Below are 23,643 nucleotides of genomic sequence, written 5' to 3'. Positions count from 1 at the left end.
CTTTAGCTATTAGCCAATTAGTATTGTCTTAGCTGGTCCTTTATTGTTAAGGTGATTGGAAAGCTGGCCATTTAGATGAAAAACATCTTGTATGCTAGTTATACAGCTAGTTAAGCTGCTAGACAAGCTTAGTGCCCTACATAGGGTAGGGTGTGTTGTGATTTTAATGGGTTATATGAACTACCCGCTTGGTTAAATTGCGCAAGTGGGGAAAGGACGTCTACAAAATTAGCCAGTTTGAGGTGGCTATACATGATGTGGAGCTGACCTTGTAGGAAAGTAGAAAACTCACTAGAAACTAAACAACATGGATTTACATGGATGAACGTTCACCATGTACTGAATTTTGACATATTGATTATATATTGCTATTATATTTTTAGTTGATTATTATGCCAAGTTCCAATATAGCTGAATTTCAGCAAATATCATTGTGGTACGCTGTGTTTAATTTTACAGCATGTTGTTCATACAAATGACCACAGAAATAACCACATAAATAATCAAGGCTAATACTAAATGATCAAAAAATGTAGCTTAAAGTGGTGCTTTCTAGTGATCCTTCATAGAAAAAGAAAGCCAGTAGCTCTTCATCAGCCATCTTAAGCAGCTCAGGGATGCAAGCGATAAAATACATGCTCTTTAGGAGCTTATCACTGCAAATCACACAGATTTCTCAGCGCTCCCCACGAGTCGTTCTTTGGTATCATTCAAAATGAGACCACAGACTGCAGTATAAGAGAAGAAAAAAAGATCTTTATTGCATCATGAAGGCCTTTCATGAGACTAAAGGTCCTTCATATACTAATGGAATGGATCTGGCCTCGAGAGGCAACATTGTGGAATGACCGACTTCAAGACTGGGAAGTAGGAGCACTGATCCGGGCTACCATTCCCTTCAGTCTTTTTTCCTTGAATGAATTTCTAGTAAACTCCCATAAAACACAAGAAGACTTCTCACAAACACATAAGATTATGTCTTTCTCAAAACATGCAACTTAAAACATTGTACTGCCGAGGGTCATAGTGGCATAAAGAAGCAGCTTAAGACCCATCTGTAAGGAGTGCCATTTGAGGAAGGAAGGAAAATGAGAAAGAAATGTGGCAGAAATGTTTCAGAACAGGAACTGATGATTGCAAAAGTTCATCCAAATGCTACCCAGCAGATATACTCCTACCAATACCCCCCGCCCTCCCCATTGAAATATTTGTCCAGCACATCTTCACGTCATCCGCTTGTTTCCGTTCACTCTTTCAGACGCTTTTCCTTTCTGGTCCTTTCCAACATGCTCTGTCTCCAGTCTTAGCGCTTTGACAGTTCATTGGATAACCAGTCCAGTCCTTCATAAAGACCTGTGCCTTGGGTAGCACACGTGGCCTGAACATGCCACTGTTGGGCAGAGAGAATAAGAGGAAGAAGAAGCAGAAAAAAGTGAAGTGTAATCCAATAAATTGATAAACAGAGGAAGTTGGGAAGTACATGGAATAGATTCAAATGGGATTTCACATTTTAAATCTTAGTAGCTGTTTTCCATATAGATCAACCTGGCCTAATAAAACAATATAAGAATAATGCACTTTATATATTAAATATGTCTGTATTATAGCATGATTGCATTATTGTAGGTTAACCTGCATGCCAGAAAGAATACAACACTTCACACTTCACTGAGGGGGTTGGTACTGTGTTACCCCCCCCCAATCAAATATTAGCTTTGTGACACTGGTGCAACAAACTAAGATCTACGGTTTGGTGATATCCATGCTCAAACACACCTGATTCAACAAATCTGTTCATTTATGTTTTGTAAGTTTGTTTGATCAGGGAAATCACCAAGCTGCTGGAGCCCAGTCCAATCAAGAACTGATCAAAGTCTGACTTGTTTACAGAAAAGGTACTTTTAATGGTTGAACAGATTAATATACATATTAGAAGTTGAACAGAATGAAAAAGCACTTACAGTTCGGCTCCGAAGGCTGTGCAGACCCAGTTTGTCTGTTAAATCGCTCACTGGCATGGCATTGGGCAAGTCTTGTTTATTAGCAAATACCAACAAAACTGCGTCTCTTAGCTCATCCTCCTGTAACTGAATACGTAGAAGCGCAGAGGTCACAAATGGGTCAAAAAGGTTTTTAAATAAATGTGCAAAATATAATGTACAAAGTCCAAGCATTTGATTTTTAATAATCCATCAGCTTGAAAGTTTTCATCTCTGAGCAGAGATCTGAGCTCTTTTTAAGGAATAGCCCATTCAGAATCCACTTAGAAAACTTACCATTTTGGACAATTCCTCTGCAGATTCTGCTACTCTCTCTCTGTCATTGCTGTCCACTACAAATATAAGGCCCTGCAAAGTACGCAACAGTGTGTTTACAGAATCTGTGTGTCAGTATGGCCAGACAGAACAACTGAAACCTCCTGTTTGAATGCTGCATGTTTACAAGGGAATGAAAGTCTACGACCATGAAGCATACCTGTGTGTTCTGAAAGTAGTGCCTCCACAACGGTCTAATTTTGTCCTGGCCACCGACATCCCACACAGTGAAGCAAATGTTCTTATATTCAACAGTTTCCACATTAAAGCCTAAACAGCATTAGGAAATACATCACAACTACAGTAAGCAAGTTGTATTGCCATGTATCACATGTATAATAACTTTTATTATTTAAACTAAAGGAGTACTATACATCAGTACTAAAAGTTGCCTACAAAAGCTACACTTTAAAAAACAAGGGGTTCTTTAGTAAAGGGAATGGTTTTATATAGATCCATGTCAAGTCAAATACAAGTCAAAAACACTTACATCAAGCGTTCTTCAGATTCGCAGATAACCTTTATACTATAGTATAGATGGTTCTACTGTAACTGTGTTTTATGTAACTACTGGTACAGTGTTATTGTATTGAATCAAAGAACCATTTTTGCTCAGTGTAGATCTTGTGGAATGAAAACATTAATGAAGAACTTAACAGAAGTGTTAATGTACAATACTATAGATTTGAGTCAACTGAGTCAACTTTTAACAGTGATCTGGCAGGATTTCCTAGATGTTGCAACTCTGAAGTGGAATTTCCCGTTACGGAGAAGCATCCAAACGTGAATCAAAGAACGCACATTCACTCTGGTAGATTCCACACTGAAACTCCACCAAATACAATTCTATTGTTTAACCTAGGACTGTATGATATTGAGAAAAAATGATATTGCATGATATATTGATATTGGTTGTTTTTTTCCAATATACACTACGATATAAAAGAAATACTGGATTTTTTTGCAGAAGTTACAGATTCAACCTGCCTTGATATGAATAATGCACTTTATGTATTGAAGATTTAAGTAAAATGAATGGTATTGGGCTAATATCCACCTTTAGTAGATGAGAACAGGGTTTTCCTTTTGCATCAAGCAGCAAAGCAAAAAGGTTTTCAATTTTTTTTTTTATCACTTATTTAAATCTGCCTTACGTGACATTGTTACATTCTTCAGATGCCACAACTGAGCTAATCAACATAGCAAATCAACAGATAAAAAAATATATATACATATATTTACCAATAGTAGGAATAGTGGTTACAATCTCTCCCAGTTTCAGCTTGTATAGGATGGTAGTTTTTCCAGCAGCATCCAGACCAACTGCAATTAAAGCAAAAATATTCAAACCGATCCCAAACAACAACACTTTGCAATATTCAGTTCACAGGTAAGCTCAATTACAGAGGTAGAAATGAGGAATTTAGTTATGTTTAGGGATACATATGCGGTGGACTAGTACTTTAAGTCCATTGATATTGTGAATAATTATAATAATTATTATTTATATAATATGTCATTGATTTATCTACCTATTTATTTATTTATTTTTAGATCAAAAAGATGCTAAAGTTGTCCAATGAAAAACATGCATCTCCATTTTTTGTCCGTTTTAGGTTTTCTCCATGGTTCCAACTCTGTAGCTGCTCTGTACACTGTGCAAATAGGGAATGAATGGACCATTAGAAACACTCTAAATGACTTGGAATACACTCTTATTTTACACTGACTTCCATTCAGAGTCAAACACATTTTTGCCCTCTCCTGTAAAGTCACCATTGTTACATACATACATGTTTTTCATTGGATAGCGGCGATACGCTTCAAACTACATTTTTTGTTGGTTTTAAAATTGTTTTTAGTGATCGCTTTACTTCTAAACTATGGGTCACAAAATCCTAATCCTAAAGGACGGATTGCTGTGCAAATCTTGCTGCTGTCAGCTGAATAAACCATACCCAAGGAACATATCAGTCCCACCAACGTCTGCTAGTAGTAGTCAGTAGGGGTGGGCCGATACAAACATTTTCAGGTCTGATGTAACTACTGGTTCTATGGTCAAGATAAGCCCCTCTGCTCCCACTTTACTCTGATAAGATGTATCCAGATGCGTCAGAAGAGGCAGAGGGTCATGCCGGCAATAGTTTCACATGTAGCTGGGCAATATGACAATCTTTTATGGTATTGTGAACCATTTTGTTATCGCGATAACAACATGCTTTTCTAAACATTTGGAGGACACTGTTAGTGCTTAATAAACACTGATCAGCTGCAGGTTTCATGACTAACAGCGTAATTAGACTGGTTTAATTAGATGAAGTGTAGCAGATGTTGAATAAAAATCACTCTACTCAGTATGGGAGATTATCTAAATAGCAGTTTTTAAAAATCTGTCATTACTGATGACCATATCGCCCCCAGCCCTAGTTTCACATTTCAATACACCGTTTTAAACATTTCTTTTAATGACACTGCATTGGAATCATTGGATTCTTACTACCAGGGCCTGCTTTCCCCAAAGCTTCTTAGTGTCCAGATCATCTTAACGGAGAGAGCGCTCAGTGTGATGCTCGTTCGTCCATTTAAGATTTATTTTGGTGTCAAGATGCTTTCGAGAAAGATCAGCCTTGAGCAGTGTATGAGCTAAAATAACAGTGATCCTAATACCAAACTTAGGAAAAAGGGATCTTTCAGTCAACTAATGAGGTAAAAGTAGCAACTACATAATTGAATTAGCTGTAGGGTAGGGCTGGGTGATATGGTACAAATATACCAGACAAAATGCATCAGTAGTGATGGATTTTCAGAAAAACTACCATCCACATACTCTCCTAGATTTAGTACAGTAATTGTTATTCAAATCCACCCACTTCATCCAGTTAAACCAGACTAATTACACTGTTTGTCATGAAATGGGTCATAAAACAGCTGATCAGTGTCCTTTAAGCTCTGACGATAGCCTCGATATGCCTGGAAAAGCATGTTGTGCATCACGATTACAAAAATTATCACGATACGATAGAACATTGTGATATCGCCCAGCTCTAGGTTAGTGTATATAGAGTATATACACATGTCCTAACATATTGAGTAGCTGTGTTAAACTGCAGTGGAGCTTCTTAATGCATCCAGCACCTGTCAGATCTCAAATACAGCCATAAGAAACCAGGGAAGTAAAAGATAAGAGTCAACACAGGGGCTGAACTAACAGGATGGACTGGAATTAAACCCGAACTAAAGGTTTAAATGGAAATAGTTAAGGATCATAGCAGTAAAAGCACACACGGTACCCAGGTAGCGAGGACACGTACAACCGACCCACCTGAGGATTGAGGGTAGAGTTACTTCAGCCATCAATAAAACAACAACAAACGACACTCAGACTGTCCACCAGTTAGATCTACTGTTAGACCTACTGGTTCGGGTCGGTGGGTAGATACCAAGTGAGAAAACTGCGCTTCATTAGACTGCGAGTAAAGAATTAATAGGATAGCTAACGTGTGTGTGTTTAAGGCTATGATCAGAGGAGCCCTCATTAGCCGAGTGTTTCTATACGACAGACAGCAGCCGTTAGCTCACCCATAAGTATCCTCATCTGTTTCTTCCCGAACAGCTTGGAAAACAACGACGAAATCGTGAGCCCCATTGCGTTTGAGAAGAGGCTTGGTAGAAGTGATGGGGAATAAAACAAGCAGTGAGACCAGGGCGCTCTGAGAAATGGAGCTGCTCCTGCTGCTCTCCGTCCACGGCCAGGCCAACGCGGAAGAAATGACGTCACTGCGTCTTCAGCAAGGCCGAATCTCAAACGACGGCCTGCTCCCTGTGTAGTGCACTTCCTCGCAGGAAAGCACGCAAACAATGCACTTAATGAGAAATATGGCGACCTGCAGCCTACGACTGACTCCTAAGTGGCTTTTCTACTAGACTACTTGGAAGCAACTGGGTCATAACCTACAGGGAGTAAGGAACGATTTGGGATATCAATGGTGTTGACCAGGGACTCAAACCCTGGTCTGCCAAGGGGAGAGCAGTGTTGTGACCCACACGCTACACTACAGCAACCTTTTAAACACCAACCGCTAGAAATTAGAAAGTCACTGGCAATGTTAGCGATGTTAAGTTGATTTTACTCCTTTATTTAAATAAATGACTAAATTCTCAAAAGAAAAAATCTTTTATACAAATGTTATTGCAGTTAATAAGGCACTATGTACGCCTTTATGTACACCTGTAAAGCTTTGCAAAATCCTGACCAGTACACTGTTTTACACACCAGTACGTTGTGGTCTAAAGCAAAAGCAGATGTTTCAAACTTGCTTTTCGACATATTTTTCTTTCAATTTGGGCCAAAATGCATTTTTAATATTAAAGGATGAAATGGGGATGGGGACTGCGCATATTTGCATGTAATCGTCCTGATAAATATGAAATGAAAATTACTTTTAGACTTAATTTAAGACTTAATCTGTAAACTTGTACTCAGTGCTTGTGTAAATGCTGAGATAAAACTAAAACATTTAAATAAAAAAAAAATAAAATATATATATATAAGGTCAGCAGACGCGTTCAAGACGTCACTTCCTGTGATTGGGAGAGCAGCAGGAAGCGATGGAGGAAGAGATGGCATGTTGTTGACACGTAGCTGACAGACTTTCTCTTAGGCTAAAAGCGCAGGTATTAATTTAATCAGTCTTAGCAACGGAGCAGTGCGGTCAACACATGTCTACAGTAGTGCTGGTCTGGTCGTGTTGTCGGGTGTCTTCTGAGCTTGTTTGTGTGTTAGCCGGCTGGTTTAGCTCGCAGGGTAATTGTTATGATCCAGCTGGCCGCAGCTCTCAGCAGCTAGCTAGCTATCTAACTCAGGGAAGTGGTGATGCGTTTGCTGCTAATATTACATTATATACATATTACAACATGAGGACCATGGTGGTGCCTCTTATTAGCTAGCTAATTACGAGCGCATTCCCTTCATTAGCTAGCTAGCTAAATAGCTGGGAACCAGAAGTACAAGATTTTCTAGTTCATTCTTTGTTGTAATCTGCAGGTTTGACCCGTTCACAGGGAAAATATCAGTCTAGATCCCATATCACTATATCACTAGCTTATAGGAGTTGCTCAGTGCTCTTTTGTGTTCAGTGTTTTGCCTAATGGTTGGTAGTTCAGCTTATCAGAGCAGAAAAACACTAAAATGTAAGGGTGCCCGATAATTTCAGAAACCTAGTCAGGATTGTGCATATGTTTTTGAATTGGCCAATGATTCAACTAGATCCAACTAGTATTAGATGATGTGTGTTTTGTACAGGAGAGCCAACTGTTTAGATTATACTGATCTTTGATTTTTGATTGATTTTACTGCATTTGGAACCCTCTGCCCATGTACATGTTTTTTCCAATGCTTACACGTGTATTTACATTCAGTTTCTACATTTTAGCAATGTTTGTGTTCGCATCCCTAGCATAGTGCCTTTAGGAGGAGGATTAGAAACCACTAATTGAAAGTATTAATTGCTTTACAGACAGAATCTTAACTGTAATAGATTTTTTTAACAACCTCACTTCTTCTTTTAAACCTCTACAGGTTTACATGTTTTGCGGATCTGATTATGAAAGCTCTTTGAGTTTGTCCTCATAATGGAAAAGTTTGGCGTGAGCTTCGGGGGAGGCCCGAGCAAGAAAGACCTGCTTGAGACAATAGACACTCAGAAGAAGCAGCTCATCCAATATCAGACCCGGTTAAAAGATGTTGTCAGAGCATATAAGAGTTTACTGAAAGAAAAGGAAGCTTTGGAAGCTAGTCTAAGGGTCCTGACTGTGTCTCAGGAGGTGGATTTAGGCCTGCACAGCAATGACCCATCTTCCAGTGGGCGCACTAGCAAAACAGAATGCCCACCACCCACTGACCTTGCAGATGACCACTGTTCCATTCACAGTGAGGACAGTCTGGACACAGCAGCATCTGTTGACACAGCTACTAGTGTGACCAGTAGCAGCACTAAGGGTGACCCTGCAGAGGAAGACCAGAGTTGCCTTGGAGAAGGAGCTGTGCCAGGGCCCCTTGGAATCCAGCAGTCAGATGAGGCAAGCAGCTTGGAGAGTGGCATCAGTTCCGGCAGCAGTGCTGGAATGGAGCAGCCTGTTGCCTTAGCAGTTGCTGAAGTAGACCGCCGGGTGATTCAGCTAAAGTCTCAGCTGTCTACTTTGACCAACTCCTTGGCAACAGTCACTCAGGAAAAGTCTAGGATGGAGGCTTCTTTCCAAGCGGACAAGCGAAAGATGAAGCAAGAGCTGGAGGAGATGCAGGGGCAGATGGAGGAGGCACGCAAGCAGCACCAGAACGAGCTCCAGGCTTTGCAGGAGCAGCTTGTGGAGAGCAAGGCCCGCGTCATTACACAGCAGCATGAGCGAGAGCAGGAGCAGGGTGACCATGCCCACATGCTTCATGAGCTTCAGAAACTCCTGCAGGAGGAGAGGAGTCTAAGGCAAGATGCTGAACTCAAACTGGAGGACGCTAGAGAAACTTTGGTGGAAACCATGCAAGCTGCAGACCGGGGACTAGATTGTCAAGAGCAGCTAAAGAAGATGGCTGAAGAGTGTGAGACGCTGAGGAAGAGTTTACAGGCCTCAGAGGCTGAGAGAAGTAGGCCTGATCCGCGGGTGGAGGAGCTGCAGCACGAGATTGCTGACCTGAAAGCACACTTTAACCAGCAGATCCAGCATGAGGTTAGGAAGGTATGGAATCCTACTATGCTTTTTGGACCCACTTATTAAAAGCTTCAACTTTACCTCAAAGATTACTGTTCAGCCAATTGGGTTGCAAACATTTTTCTGCTTCCTTATCCTTTCTACTAAAAGCTCTGGTAATAAAAAGTGCTAACAGCCACCTTTTAGCGTAGTTCATGTAAAAGTACATTAATTAAGTACTTTATGTAAACGCTTTATGTTTGCAGGTTGCTCAGGCAGATGAACGCTTGCGAGAGCAGGCACAGTTGGAAGAGGGTCGAGTGGCTAGTCTAGAGGAGAAGGTCGCTGAGCTGTCAAAGTTACTGGGTGCTTGCGAGAAGGCCAAGCAAAAAGACCAACAGAATGCTCAGAGGCTGCGGGAACGCATTCGTCAGCTGGATACGGAAAACAAGACTCTAGCTATTGCAGCTAGCACTAGGACCACTACGTCAGACCTTGGCATTGATGAAACAAACCTGGACATGAACGTGCTGAAGGACAAGCTAGAGAAGATAAAGAAGATGCTAAGGCTGGCTGCACAGAGGTCTCAGGACCAAACGTTGGAGATTGAGAATCTGCTAGAGGGAGACTCGGGGGAGGGCAGTGAAGTCTCAGAAGGAGAGAAGGCCTCAGTGCTGTACTACCAGCAAGAACTGAGGCAGCTGAAGGAGGAGTTTGAGCGGTACAAAGCGAGGGCACATGGGGTTTTTAAGAACAAGAATGCGAAAGACGGCAACCAGGCCAAGGAGCTTGAGGAGGCCCGCGATCAGCTGGCTGACCTGAAAGAGAAATACATCAACCTGCGCATTCACTCGGATGAAGCCGAAGCGCAGCACAAGCGAGATCTTGAAGTTTGCCAGCTGGGATTGGTGTCTCAACAGCAGACCCATAAACAAGAGCTGGAGAAGCTGGAGGCTCACCACAGGGAAAGTTTCCTGCGCCTAGAGGAAGAGCTACACAAGCAGAGGGACCGCACCATGGCCCTGCTCACTGAGAAGGACCTTGAGCTGGATCAACTCCGAGCCACAGCGATGATGGGCCTTCGGGGGCAGAGTGCAAGTGATACCGCAGCAGATAGAGGGGTTGGAGAGGATGTAGAGGGTGGCGATTCTGCATATGAAGAGAGTGAGTTGATTACGCTGAAGCTAGCCAGCCCAAATGAGCCCACTCTATTGCTGTATGCCGAACAACTGGCCAGGAAGGACGTGGACATCGCTGCCTTGCGCAAGCAAAAGCATCGGCTGGAGGAAGACGTTCATCAGCTACAAGCAAAATTGATCGCTAACGGTGAGAGGCATGAGGAGGAGGTGGCCAAGATACGGGCACAGCAGGACAAGCGTGACCAGAGCAGAGAAGGTGCAAACTTTGAGTATCTAAAGAACGTCATCTATCGGTTCCTGACACTACAGGACTCTAGAGGGAGACAGCAAACACTCACGGCCATTCTGACCATCCTTCACTTCAGCCCTCAAGAAAAACAGGCTGTGGTGAAGCAGCAAGCACAGAGCTGGTGGCCAACTGGCATGAGATGATGGTTAAAGTCAGAAAAAGTAGCTTTATTCAGCTAAAACCGGGAATTCATTTATTTATTTTGTAAAGAGTGGATGTGTGCAGTTTTTAAACTTTCCCTAGCGGTAATACCAACTTTATTGCAAATTAGTCGCATTACCTGTATGATCGTTAACATCTTTGTTGTGTTAAAGCTTGTGTTAAATCATCATAAAGTCTGTGTGTCCCATTACATTCCACATGCACAGCTATTTCCTAGACATTTACTAGGAATGATCTTGTTGCTGTTACCATTATTTAGTTTCTGCTCATGTTGCCAGATCTGTGCACTGCAAGGAGAGGTATAACCACTACATAGGGGTGATCTGGAAGAAATATATCATGTCTAGATGATGTCACTGTACGTGATATGTATAATATTTTGATACACAGAATACAATTGTCATAGTTGCTGCACTACATCCAGTTAAATTTAATTTAACTAATTACCATCTCTGTATTGAAAGATGTGGTTGGTCAGCGTTCGAGAAGTTCTAACAATATCCACGTTGCTCTCAGATCATATTGTTTATCACAATAACGATAAAATACTCATATTGCTCACCTCTACCACTACAGCATTAACTTGTACAGACGTGTGTAGTCATTTAATAAGCAATACCAAAGAAAGCCCTAGCAGGTGTGCCACTGTCTGCAGTGACCTGAGAACCTAAATAAAGTGACTAATTTAGGCAGAGGAGGTGTCGGACCTCATGCAGATATTGTCATTCTCATACTCTTTTATAAATAGGCTTAGCAGCTACTTTCTCCATGAGTACTGATATTCAGATTATGTTTGGAATGGACTGTTATCATTGGTCCCTTTGCAGTGTTGCAGTTTGGTGTTTGCCCATCCATTATCAGACGCTATGTTAAGATTAAGCAATCACATTGGAGCAACATCAACACTAACTGTCCGTTTTGTGACCCCCCTACCACCCCTCTTTCGTCAACTGTAATGTTTTTCTTTCATGGTTTCATTCTTTCATTTATTCCATCAAGACCACCATCGTTGTCCAACGAAACATCACATAATACAATTTTCTGTATTTAAAAGTGATTATTAACTTGTTTACTACAGTCATGATTTTATTTTTTACCTAAAATGGGATATATCAAGAAGTCTTATCAATATATATATTTTGAATCCTTGATTGAAAAAAGAAAGAGTGAAATTAAAACTATTTTTTATCCATATCTAGGCGTTCATCTGTTGAGCTTGTTGAAGAATTCTCCTTGTAGCTTTCCAAACATGATTAACCGTGACACTGATTAGCAACACCTTTATTCTACCACGTGTTGATGAACACACTCAAACATCCATACAATAAAATCCAAACATGAGCTCAGTTTCCATGACTGATGTTCTTACAGTAAACAGAAAAACAGATAAATAATATAAATACTTCCATAAATAGTAAAGAAGTGACATGAGTTAAAGAATGGTGAAGTAAAACATTCAAAAGATTTCAATCAGTTCAACCTACGGTAACCTGGAATAGGGTTAAGCATATACTAGCATGTACTCTACTGACATTGTACTCCACAATCCATACATTCAAGACTGTTTAAGCCTCCATAACTTTCTTTACTGTTTTGCAGTAGAGAATGCACCCTGTGGTGCCTCATTTTACATTCAGCTCACATCTAACAACATATGTGGGTTCCTACAGATGGGCAATGTGGCTGTCCTTTGAGCAAAAAAAAAAAGAGAAGGCTCCAATTTGGCAGACCATACCAAGAGAGGTACACAGATACAGTTGTGTGCAAAGGTTTGGGCATCCCTGCTGAAATTACATTTTTTTTTTTTTTCAAGTGAACATAAGTACAGTTTCTACTTAGAGCACACTAATGCACAGTGTAAAGCACAATTATTGTTTATTTGCATCATTTAATATACTGGGGAAAATGTGTCATGTACAAAAGCATTTTATTCCAATATGTTTAATTCAGCAAAAAAAAACTAAAATCTAAAACCTGTGCTTTAAAATTCACAGACGATGCCACAATTAAGTCTGATTACTGCTGAAAAGTCATTTTAACAGTGTGGAAAATTTTGCTTTACTGTATAATAGATGCACAAGAGAAATGTAGAGATCTTAATCTGAAGTACATTTTGAAGTGATCCACTTCTAGAAACACTGCTGGCAGAACTGTAGACTTCCTAGCCATTCACTTTAGCAGACAGACAACACTCAAACCCTACAAAGCAATATTTACAAAAGATTCAAGTAGCTTATTGTAGAAGGTGCTATGCTCCTTTCCAAGAACATAATGGAGATAAGACGGGTAATGTTAATTTCCTAAAATGGCTAATTCAACCTTCCTTTTTTAGTCTGGAGCCACAAATACTAACTAGATTTCACACACACACACAAAAGAAGTTCTGGCATTCATGTACAGGTCTTGCTTTTCCGTGCTACTTCTATCAAAAACACAGGCTATGCTTGATTTCTTAATGGCGGAATGATTATACAATGGTTTGTTTGGAAGGTTGTGGCACATGCAAGATCATAAACTATTAACTCTGCTAAAACAAAGAAGCTTACGTGACAGACAATTAGGGTCTGTGTTAAACCAGCTGAATGACACTTTTTATTGAAAAGGCTCAAAGATTAAACATCAAGTGTCATGTGAGGTGTATAAAGGTCACTACTGCATTCATGTTTTGCTTGGATGTCGATATTACTGGCTTACTGCTGTTTAGGAGGATTGTAACATGGCAACGAGAGGTAACTTGGTCACTTGCTGCGCTAAGAATGGCATAGATGACCCATGGCACAGATGTCACCTTACTTAATCTATGTGACACTACACCTACTGATGTGAAGTTCCTTAATAATCTTGTCAGTCTTCATTGATCAAACTGACCATTTTAAAAAATCAGCTGCATAGTCTTCACAAGCTCCAGCCACCACAACAGTCCAAACTGGTGAAGTTTCATTGTGGATTACATTTATGTACAGCCTGAGTAAGGCAGACTGGCTGTGTGTGACCAAATGTTGCTGTGGCTGGTAGACTAACCAGAAGAAAATAATGGACTTGCACTGGAAACACTCTTCCCTTCTCCAAATGGAAGCACAGGTTCCATAGCATAGTACAGAGATATCCAATCCTGGTCCTCAAAATCTACCACGCTGCATAACAGAGCTCCAGTTCTAATGGAGCCACATAACATAGACATTCAGGAGCATAGATCTAAATGCTCCAGGACCAGGATTAGGCACCCCTGCTATAGTGGTACATATATAAACAACACTGACATTGAGGCTACCACGATACCTAGATCAGGGGTGGTGAACTAAGGGCTGGAGTCTGGCCCTTCAGGACTGGCGTTCCCCACCCCTGCACTACTGCAATAGTTCTACTAATAGGCAGACTTGCTTTAAACAGAGCCGGTTTCCCAGAAAGGCATTAAGGCCAGTCCTGGACTACAATGCATTGTAAATACAGACTTTCCATTAAGAGAAAAATGTAGACCTTGACTACGCTGAATTCGGGCCCGAGGAAACTGGCCTATACAACACTATGCAGAATTCTTTTAAAGCTATTTATCTGAGCAGCAAGTGTTTATCTATGTTCAAAAACACAGCAACATTGAAATCAAAACAAATAAACAATTCACGGTGGGTTACAGGTGTTGTAAGGGAGGCCAGTATTTACAGTTACCACTCAATAGTTAATTTATCTAATCAGTCTTACATGTAAGTCAAATCAGCTGAGCTGCTGGTGGGACTGAACAAATCCATACTGCGTCCGGAGTTCAGTGGAGAAGCAAACCTGTGTTTTACAGTTCTAACAGTTCTAACAGTCTAAACTATGTATACTTATGTTATAAACTTATGTTTTATACATTTTCCATAACTGCCCAAAGACCTTTTTTGCACAGTACTGCCCCTAAAATTAGTTAACAGCATGTCATATGGATATCTAAAATACTTTGCTATGTTGTTTCGGAACTTTAATTGACAACTTTGACACATAGTCTGCCATGATGTTGAAATACTGTTGGGGTGATATGGGTTTCTCTGAAGAACAGAAGTTAAGAATTAGAGCTTTGTGACTTAACATAACTAATGTAGAACCTTATCAATTAGCATAAGAAAGTGATGTTAAATATGAATTTCGAACATTCTGAAAGACAGGTGTCCTTGGCTGCATGACAAGGATCACTTGGATGCATTTCTTATGTAAAATTGTGAAAATGTAAGATCTGCCAAAATGTTAGACTTGTACCATTTTCCTTTTTTTAAGCTGTATAAAGTTGCACTAGTGCTCAAAGCAGCACAGCTCACACATGGCGTGGTTGCGGTGTGTTGAGTGCAAAGAGCAATCTACATTTCATCTGTTAAATAATTTGTCAAGATGTTAACAAATAAAAATCACAAATTACCAAAAAAACACAACAAACAACAAAAAAACAGACCCCCTGAGCGTTTCCATAAGCCGTTTTCAGACTAGGTATGAAAATGCACCGATCACTGCAACTAAAAGTCATAATCTTTTCACTTGATTGTGGAATTAACAAACTACAGATCACGAGAACTGCATCTGAATTACACACCCTTTTTTCCCTAGGGCTTGATCCCAAAGATCCCTCTTGGCGTATCATGGCAATCATAGTCTTGCATGTTCTACCTTTAGGTCAAACAACAGGTACCTGTTCATTTTTCAGGTGTTGTGCTGGTGCTGGTTCGTGTCAGCACTGTAATGTGCCTGTAGTTCTGTCGGTCAGTCTCCTGGTGACTGCGATTGATTATCCTTGTTTGTAGTTTGGTTTGTGTTGTTTTTTATTTGTTTTTAGGGTATCAGATCCCTTTTTCATCAGCATGTTTGTGAGACTGTATGTCTCGGTCAGTGTTTGTGCAGTACGGCCTGCAGATCCTCAGGCAGAGAGCTGATTACAGTCTGAATGTAGTTTTCCAGTTTCTCCAGCAGCTCCTCCTTCACCGGAAGATGATGCTTGTGGGCCCTCATCTGGAGCAGAAAAATAAAAAAATAAAAAGAAAGATATAAAACAGGTAAAATAGTTAAAACAAGCAAAATGCTGAATATCATTAAATAACGTCTTGTAATAGCCTGCAATTGCACGACTGTCTCATGTTCTATATCTATTACTGCACCAGAGATTTAGCCTAACGGTGTTAGTATTAGTATAATGACCAAGTTGAATTGAATTGAAGATTAGGATTTTCATCATGCAAGCACAAATCATTACTGTTGAAGGTGCAGGGTGAGAAAAGAAGCTCAAAAGATCACAATAATCGTATTATTCAGAAACAGAATTCCAAGCCTCATTATGAAGAAGGTCCATGCGAGGTCATTTTCATAAGAACTATGCTAAAGATGGCCAGCAACAGGGTTGTCAGAAAACCAGAATTTTAATTTCAATACTGATGCCAAGTAGATTGCTCAATAACAAATGACCAAAGAAGGCAGAACATTAAAACACATTTCTAAACACCAAATATTTGCATCTATTTTAACCTCTTTAAATAGCATAAGGCTGTCCGGGGGGCTAAAAGTGTTATAACAAACGGTAGTTACTAATTAATACACCTTATTGTGTAATAAGCCTTGGAGGGTTAAGGGGTAAATAAATAAAATTGATTATTTACTTTTTCAATATAGTTTATTAACTACAATGTCAACATGGTGTTATCCTGCTTTCATAAATGTATCAAATGTTCTGAATTGTTTGCAAAACTGCAGTATTGAAACAGTACTGAAAGCATAACACTTTGCGCAACCAGGCACCACTAGTGTATTTTCAGTAGTGCAAGTTCTTCTTAGTGCAATTTCGAATTCTATGGACGAAAAAACATCCAATCAATTTTTTCACTTGCCAGTTTCTCCCGCAATTTTAAAACGAGGTCAACAATCTCCACCTCCGACTTGTCTTTGGTCCAACTGAGCAGATCCTTTTAGCAGAAAGGCAGTGATTAGCAATACAATTTCCTTATATAACATAGAACATTACTTATATCAAAGACATACTCTGAAATGATACAGGTTTTGGTTCAGTACTCACAGCATCACAGATAGCTTCTAAATGTAGACATTCAACTTTTTGAGTCATTTCTTTGTGTCTCAGACGATACCAGCCATCAAAGTTAGGAGACCGAAAGAAGCGCCTTTAAAAAAGAAAAAATATTTATCACCTGTATATTACTACTGATCCAGAAAACTGTGCACCACACTCAACTGAAGTACTAAATACAGTCTACAAAACAACACTATTAAACTTTTAGAACATCCATTAACTACAAAGCTCAAATATAGTGTGTTACTTGTAAAGGCCCATCCAATCCCCTTTGAGCATGGAGGTGAGTTGTGGCCCAGTGTGATCCAAAGTAGCCATAAACTCATCCTGACTGAAGGGTCGGATCTGAGGAGGGGTCTAACAGATATACATAAACAGTGCACTCATTTATTTACTCTCCACTTTCCAAATGTTCGACTGTTACACTTGTATAGTGATTATAGAGTCCATGTCTATAGAGACCATCAGTTTACCTTCCAAGGTGTCACAGATCTCTGCAGTGGCATCAGGCTAGCCAGATATCGCTCCTACAAAACAGGAGTGTGTGCAGGTATGTGGTTAACTGTAAGACAAGTCTTAATAAACGGTTCTATAACAGATTATTCTCAAGGAACTACTCTACAACACATCACTGTGCTGAGAGGCGATTAAGGGTGATGTAATGGGGCAAAGGTAAAAAGTGTCCTTACCAGTGGAATAATGAAGCTCTGTGTCAGTTCTAACAGATGCCGCCGCAAGATAGCACTCTGCACTTCTGAAGGCCTTTTCCTCTGTATTCCCTAAAAAGTCAGGGAGAGCAAAACAGCAAGATGACACAGGGAACACTGCCGGTACTCAATTTGTCCATTAGTTCATTCACAGTTCTGCCCTACCTTTAAGAGTCTCTTGATGAGGGCTTTGTCTTTATGGAGAAAGGTTTTATAAGCTGTATATATCCCTATATACACAAACAGATAAAACACGCATTATTATTATTATTATTATTATTGCCATTTATAACATTCATTATTATTTGGTAACTATAATTATGTGAATTACTTCCAGCTCTACCTGGTTTTGTGTCCAGTGTTTTTAACTTGGCCAACTTCTTAACCTTGACCTGCTTTGGCAAATCTCCTGCAAGCAGAGGGCGATTAGGCATAAGGTTGTAAGGAGAAAGGAACCGTTTGAGACACAAAGTATTTAGAGGAACACTCCCTTACCGGACATCTTCAGTTCCCCAAGTCGCAGTATATGCGGCCAGCACTGAAAGGTCTTGATGAAGAAGGGGTTAGTAACACCCAGGATTACATTAGGCCTGGAAGCACAACAATATAAGAAGTCAGGCCCCTTCTACAGGTGCAAAATGATGTTTCTATGAAAGGAGCCAGTGAATAATATGTAATGCAATACTAAATTATCAAATAAATGCTAATCAGCTACTCTACAATTTAAATGTCCATTTAAATGGTTTAATAAATAAGTATATACTATTTATACACACACACACACACACACACACACACACACACCCACACACACATACATATACTTACGGTGCTTGAGTCCTGGTAGTGTACTCCTTAAACTCACTATCATGGATAGTAAAGTAAGGCCGAAAATCACAGCAGTATTTCAGGGGTGTGATGGAGCTGGAAAAAAGGAAACCTGTATGTCTTACCATTTCAAACAAACACTACAACCTAACCAACACTAAGTGGCCAAAGATATGTGGACCAAGAGCAATAATATCATACCATGAGCATTAATATAATCCCTGCTTTGCTTCTAGAACAGCCTCCAGTCTTCTAAAAAAAAAAAAAAAAAAAAAAAAAAAAAAAACACTTTCTGCTAGATGTTAGAACATGGCAGCTGTGGAGCCATAAGAGCATTGGTGACATCAGTGGTCACTGAAATTTGGTGATAAGTCCTGGCTTGCAGTCTTTGTTCCAGAACAAGGTGAAGAATGTGGCTGAGGTCAGGGCACCAAACTAGGCCAAATTAAGCCAACATGTAGAATGTTGTAGCATTAAGATTTTCCTTCACCGGAATCAAGAGGCACATACCATGAAAAAAATAAAACCAGGCTATTTTTCCACCTTCACCAAAACAACAACTGACACTATGCATGTAGATAGTGTTCTCCTTGGGCATGCACCAAAGCTGAATTCATCAGTTACGTTTCTATGCTCTCATTTTCATGTGTGCCCACATGTGTCAGGGCAGCAACGATTGCATGCTAATAACCATACCTGACTAAGGCTAGTACCGTCTCCGAGGAGATGGTCGGAGAGGGTGCCATGACGACCAGTGGCTCTCCTAGCAACATCAGCTCCCAGAGCAGCTGCAGATGAATCAGGACGGACTGGAAGCACCTAATTAGGTCAGAGGTAGTTTAGGCCAGTCGAGAGCCATGCCATCATTTCAGTGCCTTTATTTACTCTTACATAAGCAGTGGGTGGTTAAACATGCATTAACAGTAAGCAGTCTCACTCTTACTTAAAAAGATCCAGTTCGTGGATGGTGGGGAGAACCATGGGGGCAGGGAGAAGATTCTAAACACCAAAGCAACAAAAAAAGAGGAGAAGATCACATTAAGCTTTTTACCTTGGCATCCCTAATGACTGTGTATTTGAACATGAGAGCTGAGCTCATACCTCCTTCTGTCCCTGCCTGGTAGGACTTCCTCCTGGTTTGTCATCCTTTGAAGGAATTCTGACCTGGAAGCAGAGCATTAGAACAACCACTTTATCTCTGCAAAGATAATTTTGAAGTATGCTGGGTTGGAAAAAATGTAGAATATAAATGTGTGCTTTTTGGATGATAATGTTTTATTGAATGGGTAAACTGTTAATGTTATCATATCATTTTATTATATGTTATCCTGTTATTTACAAGCTACACTGCTTCTACCATTCTGCAACAGATTAATCGTGGACAATAATTCAGTAAGAGTAATGTTACTTCAGTCAATGATCGAACCTATTCTGTTTTTGCAGCAAGATAGATAGACAGAAGCTACCTGCATGACAACGCCCATCACAGGTAAGTTGAGGGTCTGTCCTGGCACAGGTGAGGGCCACTGGTCAATCTCATTACACACTGCAACAGATATACAAGTTTAGTACTGTGGCGTTCATCACTTTTTCATACATTTATTTAAAGCAGCATTATGCAAGAATTGGTATTTCTTGCTCCTGGGCTCCCAGAAGGTGCAATTCATGCTTTGAGCCACCACAAAAGGACACTACACACCATTTGTTGACAGGTTAAGTGATATAGAATTGTTGCTAAAAGTGAAAAAAGCATGTGGACTGAGGCTATAAAGTAATATTACAGGATTTTGCACAATTTTTGTTTACAAATAGTATGCGGTTCCTGTGAGAGGTGTCTTGTCTGCCTCTCCAGAAATACACAGTGTATTTAGCAGCATGCCAAGCCCAGAGTGGCAAAGGTAAAGATGCTACCCTCAATATTACAAGTCAGTGGAGCATCAATATGACTTTGAAGTTATTAGTTTAAGGGAAAAATGTTCCACAATGTTGCTTTAACCATAAATGAATCATTACAGGAAAGACTTTCTGCACACATATTGAGTCTGGTCTCTGATTAAATAGTGGTTTAAATTTTGACTAGTGAGTGTTGTGTGGTGATCAGATAAAATGTCATAACGCAATACAAGTTTAAAGAAGTTTTTATAAAGACCAGCCATCCTCACCTGCCTCCAGACATGGCTCTAGCTTCTCAAAGTACTCCGGGGCAATGATCTGCAGCAGAGACTGGAACAGCTGCACATACGGTAGTCTTGAAACGAGGACCAGTGACTAGAACAAAGTAACACATTCAACTGAAGCTTCAGTTCTGTGGGTTTACTAATCTAATTGAAACAAATCGGACACCCCATTAAAACTTTCGTCTAACATACTAAAACATTCAGTCTCAACATTCGTCTTAACAGCATTGAGAGATTAAGGTAATATAAATAAACACATACAACTGAAGAGGTGCCTTATTTTTAATTCTCTGTAAAATGTAATTAACAGAAAAGCAGTTCTTGTGAGGAAAAACGTTGGACATCCCCACATTTATTACTATTTAAATGGTCTAAAATTAAATTAGAACAGGCTGTGAATACAAGAACCCCCTTAAACATCACTCAGCGGAAAGAATTCTGCATGGGGTAGGGAAAACGTTCTTTCAGTCAATGTCAGAGACCGGTAGACTGTTACAGGCAACGTCTAATTGAGGTTATTTCAGCCCAAGGGGAAAAACAGCTTTTGGGAAATGGGACTTTTTCCCTTACAAGAAATGTGCATTTCTATCAATTGCATTTTACAAATAATTTTTAAATTGAGAAATGGTTTGTAGGTTTACCCTTCCCTACTACGAACAACAGCATCCTCTAAATGGCCATTTGGTGTGACATAAGAGAAGCTAAAATCCTAGGATACAGTTTGATCTCAAATTAAACACTACATAAAAAGTTCAGCTGTGAACTGAAGACATTTGTCCAGATATATGTGCATACAGACATACATTCTTAAACTCATGCACTCACCTTCTGAAAGTAGCCTCTTTTGACAGAGACATCTTTTACTTGTCTGAAGTACACATAGCCGTAGAAGTGTGCCAGTTCCTTCTAACAAAAGCACAAGGAGAGAAGTCATGACCAAAGAATGCTGAACTGATCTACAACAACTACACAATATTAGGGCAGTGGTCCAAAAACAACAAAGAAGAGGTTCAGATGATGTGCTGCAATGACTTTAACTATACATGTTTCTTACCTGCAGTATAAGTGGGGCATCTCTGTTGTATTTGTCCTCCTCTCCAAACCATGAGCCGCTGACACGTCCTACAGACTGGCGCAGCCTAAAACTGAACTGTGTGTCTCCAAGGCAACCTGAAAAGAGGCCTTAGCTTATGCTTAAATCATTGACATCAGAGGACTTCCTATTAAAACTGCTTTTTTTATACTCTCTACCCAAAACACTAGCTTCAGCCCCTGTTTGAGATTTATGAGCTATTTCATTTTCCATTTCATATTGTTTTAACAAGGTCCCATGTTCTTAATTTAACAACAGTAATCAATCACTCAACCCAGGCTCAACTCACCTGAGTATGAATCAGGGAAGGATAAGTAGCATATGCTTGTTTTCTGGAGAAGAAACAAAAGCAAAGACACTTTAAAACACACAGGACAGTGCAGGACAACTGTTCCCTAACCTCCAATAACCAGCCAAGAACTGCTCACGTAAAATATGTACTCACCTCCTTCTCTGTAAGCTTCACATCATGAGGATAGACCAGCTGCAGATGACAGAGAGAGCAGTAGATTTACATTCTCATCTTAGTCAGAGCTTTCTCATTTGAAACATGTTACACGGATAGGTCAATGTAGTGCTAGGACTCTTGCTCAAAAACTCACTGGTGTAGTGTGGTTTCACTACATGATGAGGACACAAACTTTGCTCCATCTTAGGCTATGGTGGCTGATGAGCTGAATCCATAGATAAAGAGCATGAAGTGTAAGGTAAAAAAAAATAAATGCCACATTTTGCATGAAACAGCAGAACTAACAAAAAAACAAACAAACGACACCCAATACACATGATCTGGACAACAGTGTGGTAAACAGTTAGTAATGGGGTGGTTGAACTGCTGGTCGCTGGTAGTAATGATGTGTGAATATTACAGATCATAATATTCATATCATTTAATACAGCAATATTTTACTCCAATGTCCATTTCCACAATGTGTCCAGGTATTGGTCATGGTTCACTCTTTTTATATTATGATTATAAAATTGTATTACTTTTCACTGTTCTAAGGAAGTAAGTTCAAATTAGATAAATATTTTCTGGGGAAAACCCTAACTGGGTCAATGTGACACAAAATTAGCAAAATACTATTGGTGAATATTTAAGAAAAGCGAATATTGCCATGTTGTGGTATTGGAAGATTTTTACAATTTAAAAAAAAATTTTACTACATTTTTTTAAAGATGCAAATCATTCAGAATTCATTTTAATTAATGAACCAGACACCACTGTTTACATATTTTAACCTGTATTTAATCAGCTTCTAGAGAACAACCCACGTACATGTCTAATCAACGCCCCTTATGTTAGCAGTGTAAACTGACAGCACTGACACTTTCCTGATGATATTAGTCTGTTAATTGATATTTAACCTGTAAAGTGGCTGACTGAATAACAAACCATTCTGAAAAGGAAATCGTTTACAGAAATTTGCATAAGTCTAAAAAACGTTGAAAATAATAATAATAATAATAATAATAATAATTTAAATAATAATAATTATATTATATAAATTTTATTATTGTATTATTTAGTTTTAGTGAATACCGAGACAATGCTTTAATTTCAGGTTAGCCGGTTTCAGTTAAAATACTGTAGAAATGCCGGCAGTTCTGCCAACATGAGACCGCTACGCGCAAACGTATGTCCTCTCCTCTCCTCTAGCAGCCTTCAAACCTGCCACAGCTCAAACCAACCTTCACTGGGATCCAGTTAGTGATGCAGGTGCAGAGCCACGCTGGGTTGCGTCCAAAACCACATCATATTCACTACATACACACTACAGCGCGAACCATCCTAACGAGCAGTGATGTGGATCGCTGCTACTCTGACCCACGGTTTATAAAGGTGTTTAGCGGGGTAGTCCGCGGTTGTACACGCAGACTGGGGTCTTGTCCAGTACAGCAGCTCTAACGGTAACACTGCCCCACTTTAGTGCCCGTCCTCGTTACCTCTATGGCTTGTCCGAGCTCCAGGTCGAAGGTGACGACGCACACACACTCGAGCCAGTCGGAGAAGCGTGCCCACGGCGCACACGTCTCTCCAGCGTTTGTCGCCGCCGACTCCAGCTCCTTTTCCTTACGAGGTTCGAGGGCGTCAAACGGATCCATCCCGGAGTAAAAATCCCATTTCACTCTCTCTCCTAGGCGGCAGCAGCAGCAGCAGCAGTACCAGCGGCAGCAGCAGCAGCAGCACCTCGCAGCCTTCACCTCAGTG

At 40.1% G+C, this 23,643-nt stretch overlaps 3 protein-coding genes across 4 annotated transcripts; 1 reads left to right on the top strand and 2 right to left on the bottom strand.

Annotated features, from left to right (window-relative positions):
• Positions 1–736: 736 nt before the first annotated feature.
• LOC140550036 (ADP-ribosylation factor 4-like) lies at positions 737–6,064 on the bottom strand. Its single transcript, XM_072673834.1, has 6 exons — positions 5,895–6,064; positions 3,558–3,638; positions 2,476–2,585; positions 2,277–2,348; positions 1,962–2,087; positions 737–1,390 (listed from the first exon to the last, which is right to left on the bottom strand). The coding sequence occupies exons 1-6, from the start codon at positions 5,959–5,961 to the stop codon at positions 1,304–1,306; spliced, it is 543 nt and encodes a 180-aa protein (XP_072529935.1). The 5' UTR covers positions 5,962–6,064; the 3' UTR covers positions 737–1,303.
• An 839-nt stretch (positions 6,065–6,903) lies between these two features.
• Positions 6,904–11,927, top strand: gcc1 (GRIP and coiled-coil domain containing 1). Of its 2 annotated transcripts, none has more exons than XM_072672550.1 (3): positions 6,904–6,989; positions 7,894–9,035; positions 9,263–11,927. In XM_072672550.1, the coding sequence occupies exons 2-3, from the start codon at positions 7,947–7,949 to the stop codon at positions 10,565–10,567; spliced, it is 2,394 nt and encodes a 797-aa protein (XP_072528651.1). In that variant the 5' UTR covers positions 6,904–6,989; positions 7,894–7,946; the 3' UTR covers positions 10,568–11,927. The 2 variants fall into 2 exon arrangements, with proteins under 2 accessions (XP_072528651.1, XP_072528650.1); XM_072672549.1 differs by having other exon boundaries at positions 7,894–9,044.
• dennd6b (DENN/MADD domain containing 6B) lies at positions 11,856–23,626 on the bottom strand. Its single transcript, XM_072672552.1, has 20 exons — positions 23,379–23,626; positions 21,877–21,915; positions 21,721–21,763; positions 21,393–21,508; positions 21,164–21,244; positions 20,324–20,429; positions 19,628–19,707; positions 19,263–19,325; positions 19,105–19,160; positions 18,858–18,980; positions 18,162–18,257; positions 17,829–17,923; positions 17,677–17,742; positions 17,499–17,563; positions 17,316–17,405; positions 17,100–17,153; positions 16,874–16,983; positions 16,615–16,717; positions 16,430–16,504; positions 11,856–15,560 (listed from the first exon to the last, which is right to left on the bottom strand). The coding sequence occupies exons 1-20, from the start codon at positions 23,535–23,537 to the stop codon at positions 15,438–15,440; spliced, it is 1,743 nt and encodes a 580-aa protein (XP_072528653.1). The 5' UTR covers positions 23,538–23,626; the 3' UTR covers positions 11,856–15,437.
• Between the last annotated feature and the right edge of the window lie 17 nt (positions 23,627–23,643).

This window comes from Salminus brasiliensis, chromosome 2 (assembly GCF_030463535.1).
Source record: "Salminus brasiliensis chromosome 2, fSalBra1.hap2, whole genome shotgun sequence".
NCBI classification, from domain to species: domain Eukaryota; kingdom Metazoa; phylum Chordata; class Actinopteri; order Characiformes; family Bryconidae; genus Salminus; species Salminus brasiliensis.
This window is presented reverse-complemented; position numbering and strand designations above follow the sequence as displayed.

What these genes read in the sequence shown, in the direction of transcription:
- LOC140550036 (XM_072673834.1), bottom strand. Translation starts at nt 5,961, where the DNA reads ATGGGGCTCACGATTTCGTCGTTGTTTTCCAAGCTGTTCGGGAAGAAA. An exon ending in ACTACTTTCAGAACACACAG is followed by an intron (nt 2,349 to 2,475) that starts GTATGCTTCATG and finishes CGTACTTTGCAG; the next exon opens with GGCCTTATATTTGTAGTGGA. An exon ending in ACAGCCTTCGGAGCCGAACT is followed by an intron (nt 1,391 to 1,961) that starts GTAAGTGCTTTT and finishes TCTGCCCAACAG; the next exon opens with TGGCATGTTCAGGCCACGTG.
- gcc1 (XM_072672549.1), top strand. Translation starts at nt 7,947, where the DNA reads ATGGAAAAGTTTGGCGTGAGCTTCGGGGGAGGCCCGAGCAAGAAAGAC. An exon ending in TCCAGCATGAGGTTAGGAAG is followed by an intron (nt 9,045 to 9,262) that starts GTATGGAATCCT and finishes TTATGTTTGCAG; the next exon opens with GTTGCTCAGGCAGATGAACG.
- dennd6b (XM_072672552.1), bottom strand. Translation starts at nt 23,537, where the DNA reads ATGGATCCGTTTGACGCCCTCGAACCTCGTAAGGAAAAGGAGCTGGAG. An exon ending in CTTCCCTGATTCATACTCAG is followed by an intron (nt 21,509 to 21,720) that starts GTGAGTTGAGCC and finishes GCCTCTTTTCAG; the next exon opens with GTTGCCTTGGAGACACACAG. An exon ending in ATGCCCCACTTATACTGCAG is followed by an intron (nt 21,245 to 21,392) that starts GTAAGAAACATG and finishes TGCTTTTGTTAG; the next exon opens with AAGGAACTGGCACACTTCTA.